This window comes from Equus quagga, chromosome 17 (genome assembly GCF_021613505.1).
Source record: "Equus quagga isolate Etosha38 chromosome 17, UCLA_HA_Equagga_1.0, whole genome shotgun sequence".
Classification (NCBI taxonomy): domain Eukaryota; kingdom Metazoa; phylum Chordata; class Mammalia; order Perissodactyla; family Equidae; genus Equus; species Equus quagga.
This window is the reverse complement of record NC_060283.1, coordinates 54842161-54862501: the sequence shown is the minus strand read 5'-3', so window position 1 is coordinate 54862501 and position 20341 is coordinate 54842161. Positions and strand designations below refer to the sequence as shown.

General features: G+C 36.7%; 1 protein-coding gene across 1 annotated transcript in view; it reads left to right on the top strand.

Annotated features, from left to right (window-relative positions):
* SPAG16 (sperm associated antigen 16) overlaps positions 1 to 20341 on the top strand; it is an 891247-nt gene that overhangs the window by 519711 nt on the left and 351195 nt on the right. The window contains exon 13 of the mRNA XM_046644878.1: positions 18729 to 18855. Coding sequence (XP_046500834.1) covers positions 18729 to 18855 — 127 coding nt within the window. The remainder of the gene's footprint in view (positions 1 to 18728; positions 18856 to 20341) is intronic.

The window sequence follows — 20341 nt, the reverse complement described above, 5'->3', positions numbered from 1 at the left end:
TGCATTTGAGCATAGCTTTGGTAGAAATATCTACTCCACATGACCAGACTAATTCTCATGTCTTCATAGTTGACTACAGCTAGGAAGAGTCATGTCTGGACTTCTATGCCTGGGTAAGATATGACTTCTAGCAGAAATCATTCCTGACAGGAATAATCAAACTCTTGTCACATGACAGACAGATAAATGGTGTTAATGATATTGCTTAATATTTAGCCAGTCTTTCATGATTTTCAAATTGCTTTCATTTTATCCTGATTGCACATGAATGGAGACTGTACGTGATTTGCCTATAGTCATGTAAGTGGCAGAACTGGTTCGTAATCCTGACCCTCAGGTCTAACACTCTCCCCATAAACCCTTAGGAAGTAAAGTGTTATCACACAGTCCTATAAGCAATGTATAGTGTCGATACTGCAACAGATAAACAAGTTACCTGGGACTTTAGAAGATCCATTCATTTTGTATAGTTATTTTTCTTTGATTCCAATAGTTAATACGTTATTTTTTGCTTTATTTCGAAAAGGATTTGACATGGTGTGATCTTTTTGTCTGCTAGAAAAGTGTCAGATCTCAACTGAGTACCTTCCTCCTTCATGTCTGTATCTTCATCTCCTGCTTTGACATAAGGATAATTAGATATATATGTGGTCCCAAATTACAGCTTATAGAAAAATAAAATAATATACCTATAAATGTGATTTACAGTTACATTTGTATATTATTGTATTTGAACATAGGTGATAAATTTCCTCTAGCTAAAATGTTAGAGTTACATTGCAGGCAAAGACCATATTAGGAACTGAGAGGTTAATCACTTTTTTGCAATCTATCCATTCATAATTTCTCTGAGAAGCCACTCCAAAAGATACTCTAAATAGAATTTTTTAAATAGCTGTAGAATTTTGTCACACGAACCACTTTCTTCACAATGATCTTGAATGATGAAAACAACAAAAGTAGTCCCGTATAGGGAGAAGAGCAGGTGGAGAGTTTCTCCAGCTTCTTCCTTCTCTAAACCCTCCTGCTCCCACCTTTATTTAGTTTAGCATCCTCACATGCCGTCCCTTCATCTGACTCCATGTGTGTCCGCCATCTTGGTCCTCCTAGTCCTCCTCACTTGTCTCATGCTGCTTTGCCAGCCTCTTCTCCTGGCACTCCAACTACAGGAGCTGGGACACTCGTGAGTCACACACCCAGCTGCAGCCAGTTTACATTTTAGACTGATTTAAAGAAGAGCAATAATAAATACAAAATTGGCTTTCCTAGAAACTTCAATTGATGGGTTTCAAAGTCTTCTTTTCTGGGCAATGCATTGAGCAGTAAGAACAAATGGCAAAGTCAATGTAATCACTAAGTCAGTGGTTCACCAGGACAGTGGGCAGTACCACTCGCCAAGGGATGTTTTGGTAATTCACAGAGCATTTTTCCTTGTTTCAGTGATTCATGGGCACTGCTGGCACCAGGTGATGGGGGCCAGGCCTGCCATACATCTTGCTGAGTAGGGCAGTGCTGCACAGTGAAAACAATTTTTTTCTGTACCTCATGACTTCCAAATACCTGCATGCATATTCATGAAGTTGAAAGAAAAAGCCGGCTGATAATCTTTTTTAAATGTTTTTAGCCTAGAACCCAACTCCACATTAAAAATAAACATAATGCATTGTTTACAAAGTTTTAGTGTATACTGTTTTTCAGGAATGCAATTACTTTGTAAATCAAGGGAATATTTAACTAAATTTTTACCAAAAGTTTACCAGGAGTTGTTTACCATTGTAGAACGTTACCTCAGTGGCAGTAAGATCTCTAGCATTTGAGTCTCCTAGACAGCACAACTTAACAATTTGCATTTGTGGCGGTCATAGCCATGACAATTCCATATATGGGTGTGAGCCTCTAGCTCCATCGTTATGTCTCAGTGTATTTGGGCCTAAGCATTTATATTTTGAAAACCATTATTTTGTTACAAATTATTTACTCTCTATTTCTTTTTACATAACAATTAGGCCAATCTATTGATTTTTAAAATTATTATCTATTAATTTATTTCAATAGTAGATGGAGCTTTAAATATATTTGTTTTTTAAAGGAATCATTAGATCTCATAGAATTAAGAATTATTGAATGAAGTAATTAAGCAGACTAATACTGACTAATGGGTGCAAAATTGCAAGATAAGTTATTTAGCTGAACATAGGAAGTACTCATTAAATAAACCTGAAATCCAGATTTGTTAGGAATAATTGACACACTTATATGCATCAATTGATATTTGCATCGTTTGTAGAGGATGCTATGCATAAATGATAAAATAAAGTGGTATAAAAGTTAGCCTTATAATACACATGTCTAATAGGCGTATAAGTCATCCTTATCAAATTTCAGCTGTGCTGACCAGTCATGTAATGAAAATGGATGGCACTTGAATGAGAAAACAATTATGTGGCTATCTGAAGAAGGGTGGCCATACCCAAAGGATGAACAAAATACTTCAAGCAAAACTAACAGCAACATGATGAGCTAAGAAGTGACAGGCACAAGCACAAGCAGACCACGTTGGCTTGAAGCAAACAGAGTTGAGCTGCTTCACTGCCTCATTTAAACAGAAGCGTATGCTCAGCATGAAGCTAAGAGACAGCTTACAGAGCATCACACCCTGAAGGTAAAAGCTGCCGCTGAAACTCAAAGGACAGAATATATAGAAGGCATATTTATTTATTTTCACAATTTGTGAGGAAGGAATTGCCTAACATGAATCAACCTTTTCAGACCCACTCTTATGAACAGGCCTCAAGGTCAATAGCCCAATCACACAGTGCAGAAGATATTGCCATATTTATATGATTCAGTGGAATAGCTGAAGTGATTTTAACAGGACTATTGTGAATATGTCATTTGCATAAGTCTAAATAATTTGCTGGTTATGATTGTTCTTAAGAAAAATAGACATTTAAAACTAGTCACTCTAAAGCACATTTTTAATAGTACTGCCCTAGCGCCATATACTATATTCAATCCCAATTTCTGTTTTGGAAATTGTACCCAGATTGAGTACAGTTCCAAATCTAGGCCAAAAATCAGGGCTATCCAACTTTAAGTGATTCCATAAATATCTGTATCGCTTTTAAAGAAAGAGAAGCTGAATAGGAAAACAATGTTTTCTCACATAAAATCTAGGTTTTGTTTAAGGGAAATATTGAATCCAATGATAAAGTATAGTAAAAAAAATAATAGTATGTACTTCTTTATTGAAATGTTGGTAGTTTTAAATTCTTGACATAAATAATTGCTATGTTATATGTAAAACTACCAAGGAACAAAATAGAGGTCATAAAATATAAAGAATGATAGGACATATTTATAACCTCATAAAACAAACCAGCATTTTAATATCTTAAGCTGGCCACTTTACCATGTTTGTATTTGGGTCATGGCTACAGAGTTCTTGTCTCTGATTTGAACACATCGCATACGAGAGGCAAAAAGCACAAGGTGGATGGAGGGTACAAATGTCATTCTGTTTATGATCCTCATCTGTAGGTTGGTGACATTCTACCACACAACCAAGGTGATGATCTATCTTTATAGTCATCTGTAGGATCCTGCAGAAATTTTCCAACAGTATATTCAGATCCTAACAAATCAGTTTGTGATGCAAAAACAGCAGGTGAAAGTTAAGAAAAGTTACCGCAATATGGCGCTATAAATATAAAGTATGTGTGACTTCTTTCCAAACTTGGTTTAATGTATTTTTCACAGATGGTAGTTTTCTTTAAAAGCATTAATTAGTTCAGCGTTTCTGGGGTTTTATGGGTAGGAGGTGTGAGTAGCCATCGTGGCAGCAGTAAAATGCAGTGAGCCTTAATATATAATTCATTGTAATAATGGTGAGGAACACACACCAGGTGACATATTTTAATGGAATAGTAAATGAATGACCAAGGAAAGAGAGAACTTAAAGGTAGAAGCCATTAAATAAATGAAGTGGAGGTAAGAAAGTAGATTCATATACTATTCTGTAAAATTTTGCAGTATCAAATCATTCCTATGATATTTAATCTTTTCTGATCAACAGGATGATCAAAGTTCCATTAACTAGTTAGTTACAGATCAATAATGAGATCCTTTTAGGAGTAACGTCTCTTACAATCCAACTATTGTTTAGATAGATATTTCAGACATAAAATCATTTTTCTTGTTTAGAAAGCTAAGGTGCAAATAGAAAATAATTACTATTATTACCATTAAAGCATCTGCTTCTATTCACTAGATCTGAGACAGATCTGGCTGATTTGCTTACACATTCATGGGTGCTTTTGTTAAGTGCCCTCTATTCTGAATTATTCTCTCCATATACAGTTCCAGTATAAAGGAATATACTCTGTTTAAAGATATTAATGGAGCAAAATTATTTCAATAATCAGAACAGATCCAAACATAGACAATTGACTTAATCATACAATTTAAAGGTTATTATCAGGTCCTGCATGAGCCTGAATATTTATTTTCCCACCAGCTTACTATCTTACTTGTTTCTTGCCTTATATGGACTAAGATTCCTGAAATTAGAATAATTTCTGGAAGACGAATAAAGACAGAGCTTTATTGTGGTTCTTACGTAATATTTATTAAATTTAGAAAGTAACTATTAAAAATAGGCTCAAGTGGAATGGGCCCAGGAGAAATGGGAGGGAGTATGCTGGTTGAAAGGAAGGTTCGCGTGCATGCTTCTCATTTTGCTAGCCTGACCTAAGAATTATGAGGTGAAAAAGCCACTAAGTATAAATGTGTGTTAGAAACAGCAGCAAAACCCTTAGGGAGTTGATGAGCAGCATGGACCATTGCCATGTGCGTTTCCATAAAGGAGGAACCCAGGGAAGCCTCAAGGAAGCATAGGGTATCAGAGAAAGAAAATCCAGAGTTTGAAAGGGGCAGGGAGGTCCTCGTGTCATAGCATAGAAAAGACTGATTTCACGCCTCCTGACTTCTCTCTCTCCCTGCCATGAATAACATATACGGAATTGCTTTTCGTTATGTGATGAATATATTTATAACCGTTGAGTATGAATCTGCCTATGAAGCAGGTGTTCAAGAAATATTTTATTTCCTTGTTTTATAGAAGTCAAGATAATCTGGACTTGAGTCTCTCATCAATCTAGCTGGAAATTCTGCCTTATTCATTCTTAGTATGTTCCTCCCCTAGAGTGGTGCCAAAGTTCTAGGGCCTTATCCAGCTCGAGTCATCAAGAGCCTTTCCTAGTCATTGGCTATCAGCCTACTGCTGAGATGCCCAATGTCCCAGCTTCACACTGATGTCTGTTACTTTGGTGCCATACATTGAGTATTTTTGGACAAAGGCTAAGCCTTGGGCCCAGGACCCAGTCTCTCACAAGAACCGTGTGGCCTTTCCCTCTGAGATCTGGCCACCTTCTCTAAGCATTGCAGTGGAGTGATACAAAATTATTTCCTTCTCACAGAGCATGACAATCATATATACCCCCTTCCCACTGTCCCTCTTACTCGTTCTCCTTGTCCTTAAAAGTTTCCTCTCAGCTTCCCCATCCTTTGAGAGATAACTAGCTTGAGTTTAAAGTTTTACAAAAGATGAGAAACATCTTTGACTCAGGTAGTTTCAGCTCTCTGCTCATCCAACATCCCAGAGGCAAGGAATTGCAAGGCTGTCTCCCTGCAGAAACTGAGGGTTAGGGGGAAAACACCAGGCATATAAATGTAAATTAATATTTCAATAAATTATACTGTCATAGAGGAACAGCCTCATGCTTCGATATCACCAGGCACACTGCTGATAAAGAAATTCATTCCAAAATACGATCTTTAAACAAATACCTGACAGCTAAGTTCTGACAAAGAGTTTAGTCTGATTTGTTCATCGTTCATGTAACTATTTCAAAGACATGGAAATTAAATCATATTTAAGACACTGTACTTGACATATTGTGTTTATTGAAAATAATAAAATTATACAAAATCCACCCTGTCAGGACAATCTGGAATGTATATTTGGTCACTGTACTCAGTATACAGGGATATTGAATAAAGACGGTTATAACTTGGCCATTGACGCTCTCTTAAAATGAGATAAAGTAATGAGGAAGCTCACCTATAAAAGCTATTCCCAAGCTATTTGCCCTTTCTGTTTTTGTCTGTCTTTTCAAAATGTTTTTATAATTTTATATTCTTCTTTGGTGGGTAGAAAGCTCTGGAGTCTGGAAAAGAGGAGGACACCCTTTGGGTAAACAGGGAAGTTGGACTAATTGAAAAAAATGATTTGTATTTAAATTGTGTTTACCATTTCCAGTATTTTTATTTCTAGGGAGGACATTCATAAACAAATGTTTCCCGATCTGGGAAGTTTAAGCTGGGTTTAATTGTATTCCTTTTAGAGTTTTACATAACTTCTGCCAACGATCCCCATCTTTCACCCTTGCTTTCAGTTGTTACAGAATTTATTAACGAATAAGAAGAGAAGAAAATAGTAAGACACACCAGGGACAGGAATGAAAGCATACAGATAGTTCCATACCATTTGCCTTTAGATGTTGAAAATGACTGTATGTAAAGTATTACTATAAGACATTTCTTTTCAACTCAGAAGTGTTAGGCGTACATAGCAGGAAGATAGAGACGGTGGGGAGCTAAGTTTCCAAAAACTGACTTCTCATTTAACCATTTTGTATCAAGTCACTCTGGGCAGACGATGGTAGCTATAACAGGATAAATAAAGTCGCGAGAACGTTGTGTACTAAACATATTGTAGCGTAAGTGAAGGTCCCTTGATGGGCTTAAGGTATTTTCCCACATTTTCTTTACCAGTGGTTCTATCCTCATTCAAACATTTTAAAATGCTCATTTTTGCTGACGTAGGAGAGGAAGAAATTTTCCTCTACTCTTCCAGGTTCTTCTGGCCGGTGTAAGAGTAAAATTGACATGACGGAGATTAACAAGAGGAAATCAAATTTAATTGTGCACGCACAGGAACCCCACATATGAGAAAGGGTCAGAGACCCAACATACATAAGAGATGCAGAGACAAAAAGGTAAAATGAGGTACATACGCCACCTTGAGTTAAGGAATAGGATAGGGGCCCGAGGCTTTAGAGGGGAGGAGGTAACTCACAAAATGATAAGAAGAGCGTATGTTCAGGAATTAGAGGTTTATCCTGCCGTACAGATAGGTGATAAAAATTTACTTCTGGTAATAGCTCTTATTATGGGCAAGGCCCCCAATTTAAATTCTTTAAGGGAGAAGTTAAAGTTTCTCTTGGGCCTAGAGTTTCTCGATAGCCTTTAGCTCAAAATATTCCACATGCCAAAGTGGCGCATCTTGGGGAGGCCTGTTCTGAACCCCTTTGCTCACATATTAAAGTAACACAATAGAAAAATGGGACCCTCAGGTTGATACCATCAAAGATGGTGACATAGGACTTATCAGTTTAACATTTTCAAGAAGCCTTCATTTCTAAGAGTAAGCTTGTTAATTAAGATCAGAAGTTTAAGCTAACTAAATTCTACTTTTAGATGAGAAAATAAAAACTAAAATACTGATAGTTTCTATAGTTCCTTCAGGGGGAATTAATTCTTGGATCATTTGTGTTGATAATACAATCCCTTCTTTTTTAAGGTAATTGAAATCCACACGAAGCTTAGTAAGTTTGTTTTTAAGCAATATATTCAGTATTTTAAGATGAAGTGCATAGGGAAGGATATTGGATTGAGGATTAAGTATTGGGAAGCAATGGTGTCTCTTCACAGATTGTGCAGATCTGCAGTTGCGCCAATAATAACAATTATTTACTGAGTACCTACTCTGGACCCACTATGTGCTAACTGTACAGTCACGGAATAAGAGTCCTCAAGAGTGTACCACTTTAGGCAGGACTGACAGATGGGAGAGGACACAAGAACATAAGTAATTAAGCTAACTCCACCTCATGATTGGTGCTATGAGGGAAATAAACAGGGGGTGTGACAGATGGGTGTTGTGGGTCCCTTCAGCTTTCCACCCCCTTATGGTCAGAAGACACTGAGCTTTGAAAGAAAGCTCTGAACAAGAGAAAACAGCTGGATTGAAATCTCTTTTCTCCAACAATCCAGTCCCTGAGTAATCTAAGGATTTTCCCCCTCATTTTAGCCCTGCTTTCTCTCCTTTCTGGTTTGCTTACAGGGTTCCCTACTGTCCTAGAGCCAAGCTTTGTGGCTAGAGATCTTGCCTCTTGTCATTACCCTTCCCATCCCTGACAACTGCTTTCCAACTAAGATCTCTTTCATGGGGTTGACATGGAAAGGAAAAGAGGTATAAGACTCAAATGGATCAGTTTGGCTACTTGTGAGCATATTATGTAAAAATATTTTGTACAAAGAAGTTTGAATAGAAGGTTTCAGAAGTGGTTTTTGGATTTAAAGTATTTCATGTTTTGTCTGTTGATCAGCTTACAGTTAACAATGAAGTTGATCACAACTATCTTAAAAGCTAATTTATTTTCTTTTTAGTTTAAAGAATTTTTTTAAAGAAAGCTATGTTTCAAAATAACCCTGTTGACCTTTTTCTTTGCTATTTTTTTTTTTTTGAGGAAGATTAGCCTTGAGCTAACATTCTGCTGCCAATGCTCCTCCTTTTGCTGAAGAAGATGGGTCCTGAGCTAACCTCTGTGCCCATATTCTTCTATTTTGTGTATGGGACGTGTGCCACAGCATGGCTTGATGAGCAGTGTGTAGGTCTGCACCTGGGATTCCAACTGGAGAACCCTGGGCTGCTGAAGCAGAGCCCGTGAACCCAACCACTGCACCAGCGGGCTGGCCCCAACTCTGTTGACCTTTTTTGGATATAAAAAACAAGACATTTGATAGTTTTAAATCATAGAAGTTTTAGAAGCAAAAGTTCTTGAAAAACCCAATCTAACTGCAAAACATAAAGAAGCAGCCCCGTGTGATTGAGGAAGACGAGCTTCCACTCTTTCTTACTCCAGTATGAGACACAGGCACATGAAGGATTAGCTTTCCTCATTCCACATCATAAGGCACAGGTTCTAAAGCATAAGCAGCAGTGTTATTTAGTCTGTTAACTTTCAGAAACCCAGACTGTGGGGCCGGCCCAGTGGTGTAGTAGTTAAGTTTGTGCACTCCGCTTTGGTGGCCTGGGTTCCCAGGTTCGCATCCTGGGCACAGACCTACACACTGCTCATCAGGCCACACTGTGGCAGCATCCCACATACAAAATAGAGGAATATTGGCACAAATGTTAGCCCTGGGCCAACCTTCCTCACCTGAAAATTAAATAAAAATAAACCCAGACCACGAGAGTCAACTCAGCAATGTGACTGTTCACTTCTAGCTCTTTCTGTCATTTATAAAAAAAATATTCAGGGAAATAATAATATTTTGAATCAGTTTAGGGGCCAGACCAATGGTGTAGCGCTTAAGTTTGAGCACTCTGCTTCAGCTACCTGGGGTTCACCAGTTCCGATCCTGGATGTGGACCTGCACACTGCTCATCAAGCCATGCTGAGGCAGCGTCCCACTAGAAGGACTAGAAGGAACTACAACCAGGATAGACAACTATGTGCTGGCACTTTGTGGAGGGAAAAAAAAAAAAAGAGGAAGATTGGCAACAGATAGTAGCTCAGGGCCAATCTTCCTCAACAAACCCCTCCCCCACAAAAATGTTGAAACTTGGAAAAAATTAAATAAATCACTTTAGACTGTGTAATAGGTACCAAATTACCTAGAAGGTACGGATGGCAGGTAACAAATCTATGCTCTGAAAAGAAGAAAGAGTTTGAGTATTACTAAAGAAATAATTTGCCATTAACATCCATAAGAACCGAGGTACTTACATTCATTCTCACAATCATTCTCACTCTTATGGGTCACAGTGTGAAATGTGCTGTATTAAAAATTTTTTTGAAAATTAAAAAAATAAAATAAATGGTGCAAAGGAAATTCAAGGATGCAAAGGAATTCATTTCAATGTATACAAAGTATGATCGAATGATAAAAGGGGTTTTTAAAGAAATGTTTAAGTAATTAATATAAATTTGAAAGGTTAATATATTCTGGCTAATGTAAGGATATTAACATCAGTCAATGGTGTGCTTGTAAATTTGCTCTTAGAAAAATAAAAGCCTTGATATGTAGCATTTGCCAATTTCCGCGGTTTGAATACTCCCACCATGACAAATTTCAAGTTGCCTAGGTTCGTCATTGAATGTGGAATTAGGAAAAGACATGTACCATTGTCTTATGAACCAGTACAAGTCAACTACAATGTACCACTATATCCGGTCAGATAGCATTTGTTTTATCTAAATTAAAAGATGCTTCTAATCCATAAATGTTGATTTATCTGGCACTGTGGGGCATAGGTTAACATAAATTAGTTTTCTAGATAGTGAATGCTTCACCTCTAAGCACTGAAATATTTCAAATAGTAACTATTTCATAAAAATAAGTCTCTGAAGTGTATGCATTTTTCTACTTGCGGAGCATAATTTCATCAATGGCTGATGACCAAGGTCCCCCGTTAACATTATTATGCTGTGCAGAGAGGACATTAGTGCAGACAGTGGTTAAAAGTATATGGTCTTAAGCCAACTGTTTGGGGAAAAATCCGGTCTGCACCACTAACTACCTGTGTGATATTGAACGAGTTACCTAGATGCTGCGTACTTTGGTTTCCTTATCTATAAACTGGGTAAATTGTAAGTGCAGTTGGTTCTTGTTATTCAAGGTAGTTACGTTCTATAAATTCACTGCAAACACTGAATTAGTGAATATGGAATCACTGCCCCTAGGACAAATACAAGGTTAGTTTCCTACAAGCTGATTCTTCAATCGATCAATATATAACCCTGCTCTGTGAGTGTTTCTGTTTAAAGACACTTCATTTAATGTACACTATTGATTCATTAACATTGAACTCATGGTCAACAGCACTATAGCAGCTCATGCGTGAACAAGCCTTACCTAACACACTACTTTTGCCCTAAGTCATGTCACAGCTTTCTTTCACTTAGGAACACGAGATAACACTACACGTAGGGGCCATTTTAAACAGCAAAATCACCCCAAAAAGCACAAAAATGTGGCACTAAATAGACTGCAAAAAGGACACTGTTTACAGTATGAGAGCTGAAGGCAGAGCTTCGCCCGGTTTGACCACAGTGGGGAGTGTGCACATCACATGACTCAAATTTTTTGCCACTCTGTGCATACCCACATTTGGGAATGCCTGCAAAAGCATTGATTTGGGGTGTAAATAAAGGCTAGCGAGTAGGCAATTCCAAAATGTGGAATCTGCAAATAATGAGGGCCAATTGTACTTCGCAGTCTTAATGTACGCAAATTACTTAGAACAGTAAGGGCTCAATAGACGTCAGCTCAAATTACAACCTTAAAAGTAGGAAGTGTTGAAATGTAAGAGTTATTTGCTTTTGCCCTTTATAATTTGCCCCAGGTTGCCATTCAATATTTGGTCTTTTTATTTTATTGTTTCTGTTTTCCGGTTTACCACCATCTCTCTCTGTTATCAGCGTACTGTACTCCAGCCTCTTATCCCCTCCCTGCACCCATATCCTTTGCGCAAACAATTCAGTTGACTAAGAAGTCTGAGCGAGGACTTGAGGGTGCTCTGAACGAGTCCCCAGCTCTATTGTGGTTATTTTATTTATTCACCTTTTCCTTTCATTCCCAACATCCTGGATGCATTCCAAGTACTTGAGGTTGCCAGGAATCTGCCCTTTAAGTACGTGGAGTTTTATTACCATTTGGGGGTAATGCTGAGACTGTATGTTTATTGTCAAGGGTTTTGGCCCAGAACTTTCCTTCTCTGGGAGCTGTGACCTATTCATGATCCTTCCTGCGTGAGACACTCAGACCACTTCATAGATTACTATTTCACGATGGATTATGGTGAACTTTAAGATAGGGCTTGTGGCAGACTCCTTGTAGATTTTCTTTAAATATCACCCCCCCAACTAAATATTTAACTGAATACCATTATCGCAAAGAAAGAAACTATTGCATGATGAAGGATTTTGTGTTATTTGTGGTAATATAAAACAAACAGAAGGCTCTTATTATTAAAATGCTATTAACTTTTGAAGTCGAAATTTGGATGTCATTTGAGTACTTTGCCTTGCTGAGATGCAAATTCTGGTGGGTTTTTCAAATAGCTTATATATAAACTTTAAAAAATAAATCAAGGGATACAAGGAATCCCTAGCTGAACTTGGGTGTTATTAATTGCAATGTGAGGATTTAAAAAGATTTCACTGATGTTCATGTTAGATTCTTAGATTTAGGTTTTTCATAAAAAATTTTTATTGCACATATGTCCCATGATAAATTTTATCATTATATATTGGCTCAATTATATAAATACTATTTAAAATCCAGGTCTTACTGAGTGTTAACAAGATAATCAATTCTGATTCTCCTTTTCAAAACAAGGATAGATATTTTTGACACTTTTTCTTCATAATCATTTAGAAATATATTGCTGCTGCCTTTTTTTAAATGTTCCATAATTCCATTAACCACATTTTTTGATCTGTAAATTCATATAAGCTTGAAGTTTTAAAGATACAATTTCATATTCAATATTAATAGGGTTAAAATAAACACACTAAGGGAAATAAAAATCCCTAAGATTTAATGCTCCACAAAGGAAAACTACATGTTAAAATAATGTCCTCTTATGAGTTAACACATGTATGAGAAATGCATTTTAAATGATAATATATCTGCTCTAGAAGAGTAGATAACTTTGTTTTACAGAGAATTGGAAGTTCAGAGAAATATCCATCCTTCAGTTACTAGAATAATAAATTAAGTCAAGGGGGCGAGGAAAGAGAATAGAGGAAACAAAGGGAAATAAAATAGAGGAAAAAGGAAATAAAGGAGGTGAGTTAAGAAAGAGCTACTGCTTGTGAACTAACTCCTTCCTAAAAAAAGGATAGGAAAACAGCAGACAGGGCAACAGAGGGAAAATCGCATCAGGCTTTAGTGTTTATGTTTTGGATGAAAATATACAAATCATTTCCATCCCTTTCGGTGCTGTCATGCTCCATCACTTTAGTCCATTTTCACCTTGCAAGGGAATTCTGAATGCAACTTCCTTCTCTGGCAGCTAATTAATCTCTCACAAGCCTGCTCCTGCAGCTTGTCTGCCTGGAACACCCCACACCTGAAGCCAGTGACTCGTGAGCAGACGTCTTGCCCCGTGAGCAGTTCTTTCTTCCCTTAAGCTGTGTGAAGACCTGTCTTTTCCTTTACATTTAGGAAACTATGTGAGCTTTATCATTAAGGAATTGCTCCCTCTATCCCACCACCATAAATAAGTATACTCCCAAATAATTGAATTGGGTTTTTAATGACAACAGACAAAGCCTGAATATAAATTGTGAATGTGCACAGAATTTTACCAGTAATGTATACAATCTGTAAAGACACACATTAGTAGATTATACAAATTCTGTGCGTGTGTATTTGTTAGATCTTCATTGTGATGAAACAGATATACTCATATTTATAATACTGTTGCTTTTGCTTTAAGAGTATGATCAAATTTTGCAAACAGGAGACTTTTTAGTTTAGTTTAACAGAATTTGCAAAACCTGTATGTAAAAATTTTTTTAAAGTAAGAGTATAATTCTTTATAGGTTGAAAAATGCTTCAATTAAAAAAAGTAATAAAAATCCTATTCAGGTTTATTCTCTTTAATGAATACAGCCTTCTAAAACGTTATCACTAATGATCTACTTACAAATAGTAATTGTTAATTTTGTCACAGGTGGAACTCTATTTCAATAATAGCTCATAGGAAGTCAGAAATATTAGCCATAGTTTAATATTTTGCTGATGCTGATCACAGACATCTTTCTTTCTCTTTTTTTTTTAAGCAACTCTCTGTATTGCCTTTATTTTCTCTCCCTTATTTTTCTGTTAAATCATTTGTGGATTTTTGTTTGTCTATTTCTTTATGTTTCCTTTCCTTTTTATTTCCTTTTTAATTAAACATAAAAGACATCCCAGCAGCTATGTAACGTGTGCCTTTAGAAAGCAGAAGGTATATTTGTTAATAGTATAGCTATTCCAAGTATTAAAGATCCTCTGCCACCTGTGAAGATGCATGTTACTTGACTCATGCAATTATGAGAGACATACTTGATAAAAGAATAGGATCACTATAAATATTCAATTATTCACAGAAATATATATGGGTCACACTTTCTACCTTTTCACATGCGTAGTGATTTTTTTTTATTATTATTATCTGCTGGATGTTGTTAAAGGCAAATTGTTGGGAGTGTATTAGGTGGTCTTTATATAAAAGATAATGAATTCTATTTTAGTGATCAGTTTAATTACACATAGGCAAATCATTCTTGCCCTTTCAGGCTTGGTTTTATTCTTTGATAAGACAAGTCTACTTTGGTTTTGAACTTAATTCATGATCCTGACCCTTACGTTTATGGTAGGGCATTTCTGGAATCCCAACTGAAAGTCTGAGGTGTTCAGGGAAGTTTTTCCACTCTGGTTGGCATAAAAGTCCAGTGTTTTCTAGCAGTGCCTGGTCTATTGTATCACTTTTCAGCTTTCAACCACAGAGCAGGAAATCTCTGCTTAAGCCTTGTGGAATCTTATTCTGTAGAAATGCCATCTAGACGTTGGCCAACAATACAGTCAATCCTGACAAACTGCTGCCCTTCCAGTCTAGCTCCCTTTTGCAGGTACCTTATGCAGCAAATTCCAGGCACATCAGTGGCCCAGACTGTCCTCGCTGCCTCTTGACTCAGGGAGACTCCAGTTCTACGGGGTTCTACTGCTGTAGCAACAGCAGGGAAGCCCTTCCAAACAGAAGACTAGGAGGTCATGGAGCTCATGTTGAGTTTTCTCCTTCGCTCAAAGATTACCATCCTGTGCCGTGTTTAGTTCAGTGACAGACAATAATTGTCTTACATAATTTGTATAATTTTATAGCTATTTATTGTGGAAAGAGAATTACAGTACTGGTTACCCTGTCATGGTTAAAAGCACAAATCCTAACAAGGCATTTTTATTGCTAGATAAAGGAGATAAAGGAGACTGTCATAGTGAGGCAGGTGAGGGTGGTAAAGGAGGCAGGAGCCTTTAGAGCTAATATAGAGCCTGTGACTGAAGGGATTTTGCAAAAGCTACCTCCATACTTTGAAATACTGAAATGGAGGAGAGACGAACTTCAGAGATCAAGTCAGTAACACACGTGGGGAGAAGTCTTTGTGGAAGACAACGTCTGATTAGAAGTTAGAGATAACTTAAGCCCAATCTGCCTCCTTCTGCCAATAATCTTTAGCAAGTAGCTGTCCCCATACAAGGATAAGTCATAATAAAAAGAAACCAACCCAGAATTTATGAAGAATTGCAAAAATTGAAGAATATGTGAATATAAACCAAATTCCACTGAAAACATACAGTGCGTAGGAATTACCTAAGTAAAGTCATCACTAATTCAGGCAAAAAGAACTCGACATTTTCAAAGAAATTAGAGAAATGCTATGTTTTAAATTGATTTTAGATAATAAAATGAAACATCAAAAGAGTTAAAGCATTCCATTATGATTTTGTAAGACAATAGATAAAGATGAAAAGCAAGCACAGAAAGATTAGGAAATAAGTTAAATAGAAAACATACATAAAAGCTGTTGATTTCTCCTCCCCTGTCCCCCTGCCACACACACACACACACACACACACAAATAAAATAAACACAGTTGAGAATTGTAAAGAACAGGTGTGAAAAATGAAAAAAAAATGTAAGGATATAAGGGTTACAGAGAAAATGTCAAATGTAGAAGCAAATAAGACAAAATAAAACATAGCCAGTGTTCCTAAAGAAAAAACAAATGGAATAAATGAAAGAGAAAGAAATATAGATATAGTGGAAGAAACTCTCTTAGAATAAGAAAAGCCTAAGAATAATAGATGGAAAGAGCTATCAAATCATGCAGTGCTGATATTTCTGAACTTAAGTGTTTGCCAAGAAATGATAAAGGCTATTGAGCATAAAAAGCAAATCCCCCACTGAAGAAGTTGGGTGGGGAAGGCAGGAGAGATTAGGCTGGCCTCACACTTTGCCTGTGGTCCAAGATGGTGAAACATTTCTCCTCAAACATCTGAGGAGAAGAACTAACGACCCAAGATATTATAAGCAGTCGAAATTGCTCTTGAAGTACCGAATAATCAGAAAATGTATAAAAGTATGGATGCAGAGGATTAACTTAATTAGATATTCATTGACTGAACCCTAGGAGGACAGGGGATCCACTAAGCAACGATGGGATTTGTGATTACTAATCAAATATGTGTTATGATTTTTGACATCGTAGGATTAGCAACATGATTTCACAATATTAGAAGACGAGTAAAAGGAAAGTGGGAGGAATTATCAATGTATTCATTTCCTTATTTAATTATACTTTCTATAAGTGAAAATATAATTTTAAAAAACATGCTCAATTTTAATATCTTTCTTAATGTTAGGATACCTTTTAGAGAATAGTATCTAATAATAATAAAATATTTACTTGACTATTAAATCAAGTAATAGTCTTTACTTGATTTAATTCTACTTGTTTTGTTTTATGGTTAAGTCCTATATAATTTAATATTTTAATATAGTTATATTATAATTCTCATTTTTATGTAAAATCTCTCTGTCTCTTTCCATAGAGCTATATCTGGAACAATTACTCTAATAGTTAAAGATGATTATTTCAATATAGTGGGCTTTGGAATATAAACCTTTAAAGAAATTTTATATTTTGAAAATCACTAGAGAATAGGAGGCAAAACTTCTAAATAAAACAGTAATTCTTTAAAAATAAAATATAATAATTTATCTTTTGTTATTGACCATCTCAAAAACATTATGTCTTAAGTAAAATCCAAGCATACTTATAAATATATTTTCTTAAAGGGCCAGGTAGTAAATATTTTAGGCTTGTGAACCATGTGGTCTCTCTTATAACTATGCAATTCTGCTACTGTAATGGGAAAGCACAAGTAGACAAGTGTAAACAAATTGACATGTTCCAATAAAATATTATTTGCAAAAATAAGCAGCCAGCCCATGGGTCATGGTTTGCTGACCCATGATATAGATTGACATATCATCAACTTTAATGATCAAAATATTATTAGCCTGCCTCCGAAATATTGAGATAAAGAAACTAATACAAAGTGGCCCTAATGAATGAATTTATTGATTTTATTTCCCTGTTTCTGATATTAATTACTATAATACTTTGATACGGAAAGGCTCAATTAAGGGGAGTGTCGCTGAGTTACATACATATTCATATACGCATAAATCTTAATATCTCGACTTCTCAAAAATGCCGAAATTTAAGTAAGGAGGAACAAACTTGGCTCCAGACAGTTCTTAGATGCGATGTTCAGTCCGACGTCTCCCCTTCCCTTTTACATTTACAGCCTCGGTCAAAGAATCTCAGAATGTCGGGGCTGCATTGTCTCTCAGTGCATCAAATTAAGTAATTTCCTTCTCACAAGAAGGGAGCCTACTGCCACCGAGATTAAATAACTTGTCTATGGTTCCCCTCTAGTTCCTGTCAAAGTTAGGACTGGAACCCAGTCTCCCAGCTCCACTTGCAGCATTTTTCCCACTCCACCATACTGTCGCAAATGGCATGGCTCAAGCCAGAGAAGAACCAGTCGATCAGAGCTTAACTAACTGGTTAGCATATTAGAAGTGTACTTACATTCACTCCTCTGTTCTCAGCATTATCAGTTATCCTGCTTCTACTCTTTCTCTATTTTTAAAATAGGTTTATAAATAAAGTTAATTAAAAGCAACCAAACAGTACAAATGAGGAGTGATACTGCTGTGTGTCTACCCTGTTTCATTAAGAAACAGCTGTTTCATAAAATGGCAAAACGTCAGTTGTCTTTCCTTCTCAGTTCTTGATAATTGTTTAGATCAGTAGTTCTTAAATGTTAGCATGCATCAGAATCATCTAGAGAGCTGGTTGAAACACAGATTGTTGGGCTCCAACCTCAGAGTTTCAGATTCAGTGGGTTTAGGATGAGGCCTGAGAATTAGCATTTCGACATGTTCTCAAGTGATGCTGAGGCTGCTGGCCTGGGTAAAACACTGAGAACCACTGGTTTCTATTCTTGTCCTAAAGGCAAATTGTAATCACCAGAAGAGATGTTAATTCCCACTAATGGGCAGGTTCCATCTCAGACCAACGGAAATAGAATGTCTGGCCTTGAGGCTAGGTGCTAAAAGTATCTCAAGTGATTCTAATACTCAGCCAACACTGAGAAAAAAAGAGAAACAGAATGACAAAGTTTGCCTGGTCTTAACACCCTAGTGAAATGTTTTCATCTGTCAGTATGTTCCTTTATTAGATGGGGGCAATTTTTATGTAGTCATTTCATGATAAGGAATAAATGAGATAGTATCAAGACGGCTTTGCCAACTGACTATAAATTGAAGGTAATTTAGTCAATGTTATGCTACTAATTCTATAAAGTGCTTAAAACACAAGATGGTTGCAGAATTTTTCCTTTTAAAATGTTGTTCTTGTACATTTTTGCTGTTTATGCCTCAGATACTTAAGTTATCTTTGTTAGCATTATGCAGACAGCATAAGAAACATTTAGGTGCTAACTCCTAAAACTTTAACTCTTAATTTCTCTCTGTACAGTGAAAGATGCAGATGCACGTTGTATGGACACACAGATTCCGTGAACAGCATTGAATTTTTTCCTTACTCGAACACTCTTCTCACGGGTTCTGCAGATAAGACCTTGTCTGTATGGGATGCAAGAACGGTAAGCAAATCATCAACCCTTTTTCCAGGTTTTGATAAATCTAGTCACTCTTCAGGTCCTGGGTGCAATGTGTAAAGTAATTGCATAAGGCCATGTTGGAAACAGAACATGCTAAGTTCCTGTTTACAAGATCCTGTCTATGTACTCTAATCTACCTGCCTTCTAAACGTAAGGACTATAAGAACAATGTCATTACTTTATTAAACATTAATTCAACAATTATTTATTGAGATGGAAACTCTGCGGGTACAGGAAATTTGAAAGGGAAACACATAAAGCCTCTCCTTAAGGACCATGTAGTTTGGAAAGGAAGGAGAAATAAGAGATTATTTTAATGGCATGAGGTATGTGTTAAAATGGGCAAATGTTCAAAGTACAAGGAAAAATCAAGAAGGAGAAGCCTTGGCTGCATGGAACAGTGTGGATGGCTTCCAAGAGGAGGCTATGCTTTGATGAAGATAATGAAGTAAACAAGGACTCTAGGAGACTGTACAAGAAAGAAGAAATATCCATAGTTTCTGGCTCTTGGGTCAGTAAAGAAATTCAACTTGTAATTTCTTCCATTTATCTTCCCATATACAACATGTGATAGACATCAGTAAAGGAATACGGTGATGAACATGCAAATGGTGTAAACAGAGACCCAAGTTCAGTGTGGAAGGCCCTATTTGGTCCTCAGAGGCAAATTTATTTAGGATGAATAGAGGGCAAGGAGTCCTCAAGTTCACATATTATAGAAAAAAATCTAACGGTAGAGCAACAAATGTCTGAGACATCAACTTCTCATGTTGCGGAGATTCAGACAGACTTCTGAGGAAGCAGACATCAAGGGACATTGTGGGAAAAGTGTATCAGACATAACTTAAAAATGAAATCAGAATGATTTGTTGTTGGGTGCAAAGCTCTCACGAACTCCTTGTTTTAGAGTAGCTTAGACCCTGATGCAGCGGAGTTCACTCCTGCCAATGGAGCATCAACGGAAAAGCAAGATTTTCAACACATTTAGCCGAAATACTTAGATGTGAAGTGCATATAAAAGCAAGTGGTAAAGAAAAACCCATAAAGAAAATATTAATTTAGCAGTGACCTAATTTTATGTTCATTTTCTTTTCGTTTCAGTTTTTTCCCCCTTTCTCTCAAAGTGCAGTAACTGAATGTTCTCAGAAATGTGTGTCTCTTGTTTGCTTTCTGTCATGTGAAAAACTGAAGCACCAATGCTTGGAAGTCAAACTGCTCTTATTAAGAGATGTCGCCTCTCATACATGTGCCATAAATGCACGGAGTGGTTTGTTGATGGTGACCTTCCTACCTAATGTTGCAAGCTCTTTGTGTGCTCTTCTCATTCCCCATAGCATCTCTGAGAACAAGAGAGGAGGGGTTAGCACAGCACAGGGCCTGCAGCCCACGACAGCATAGCACACGGATTAAATGTATGCCCATAGAAAGGCTGTGAATCCCAGAAGTATTTCTGTAATCAATGTAATTA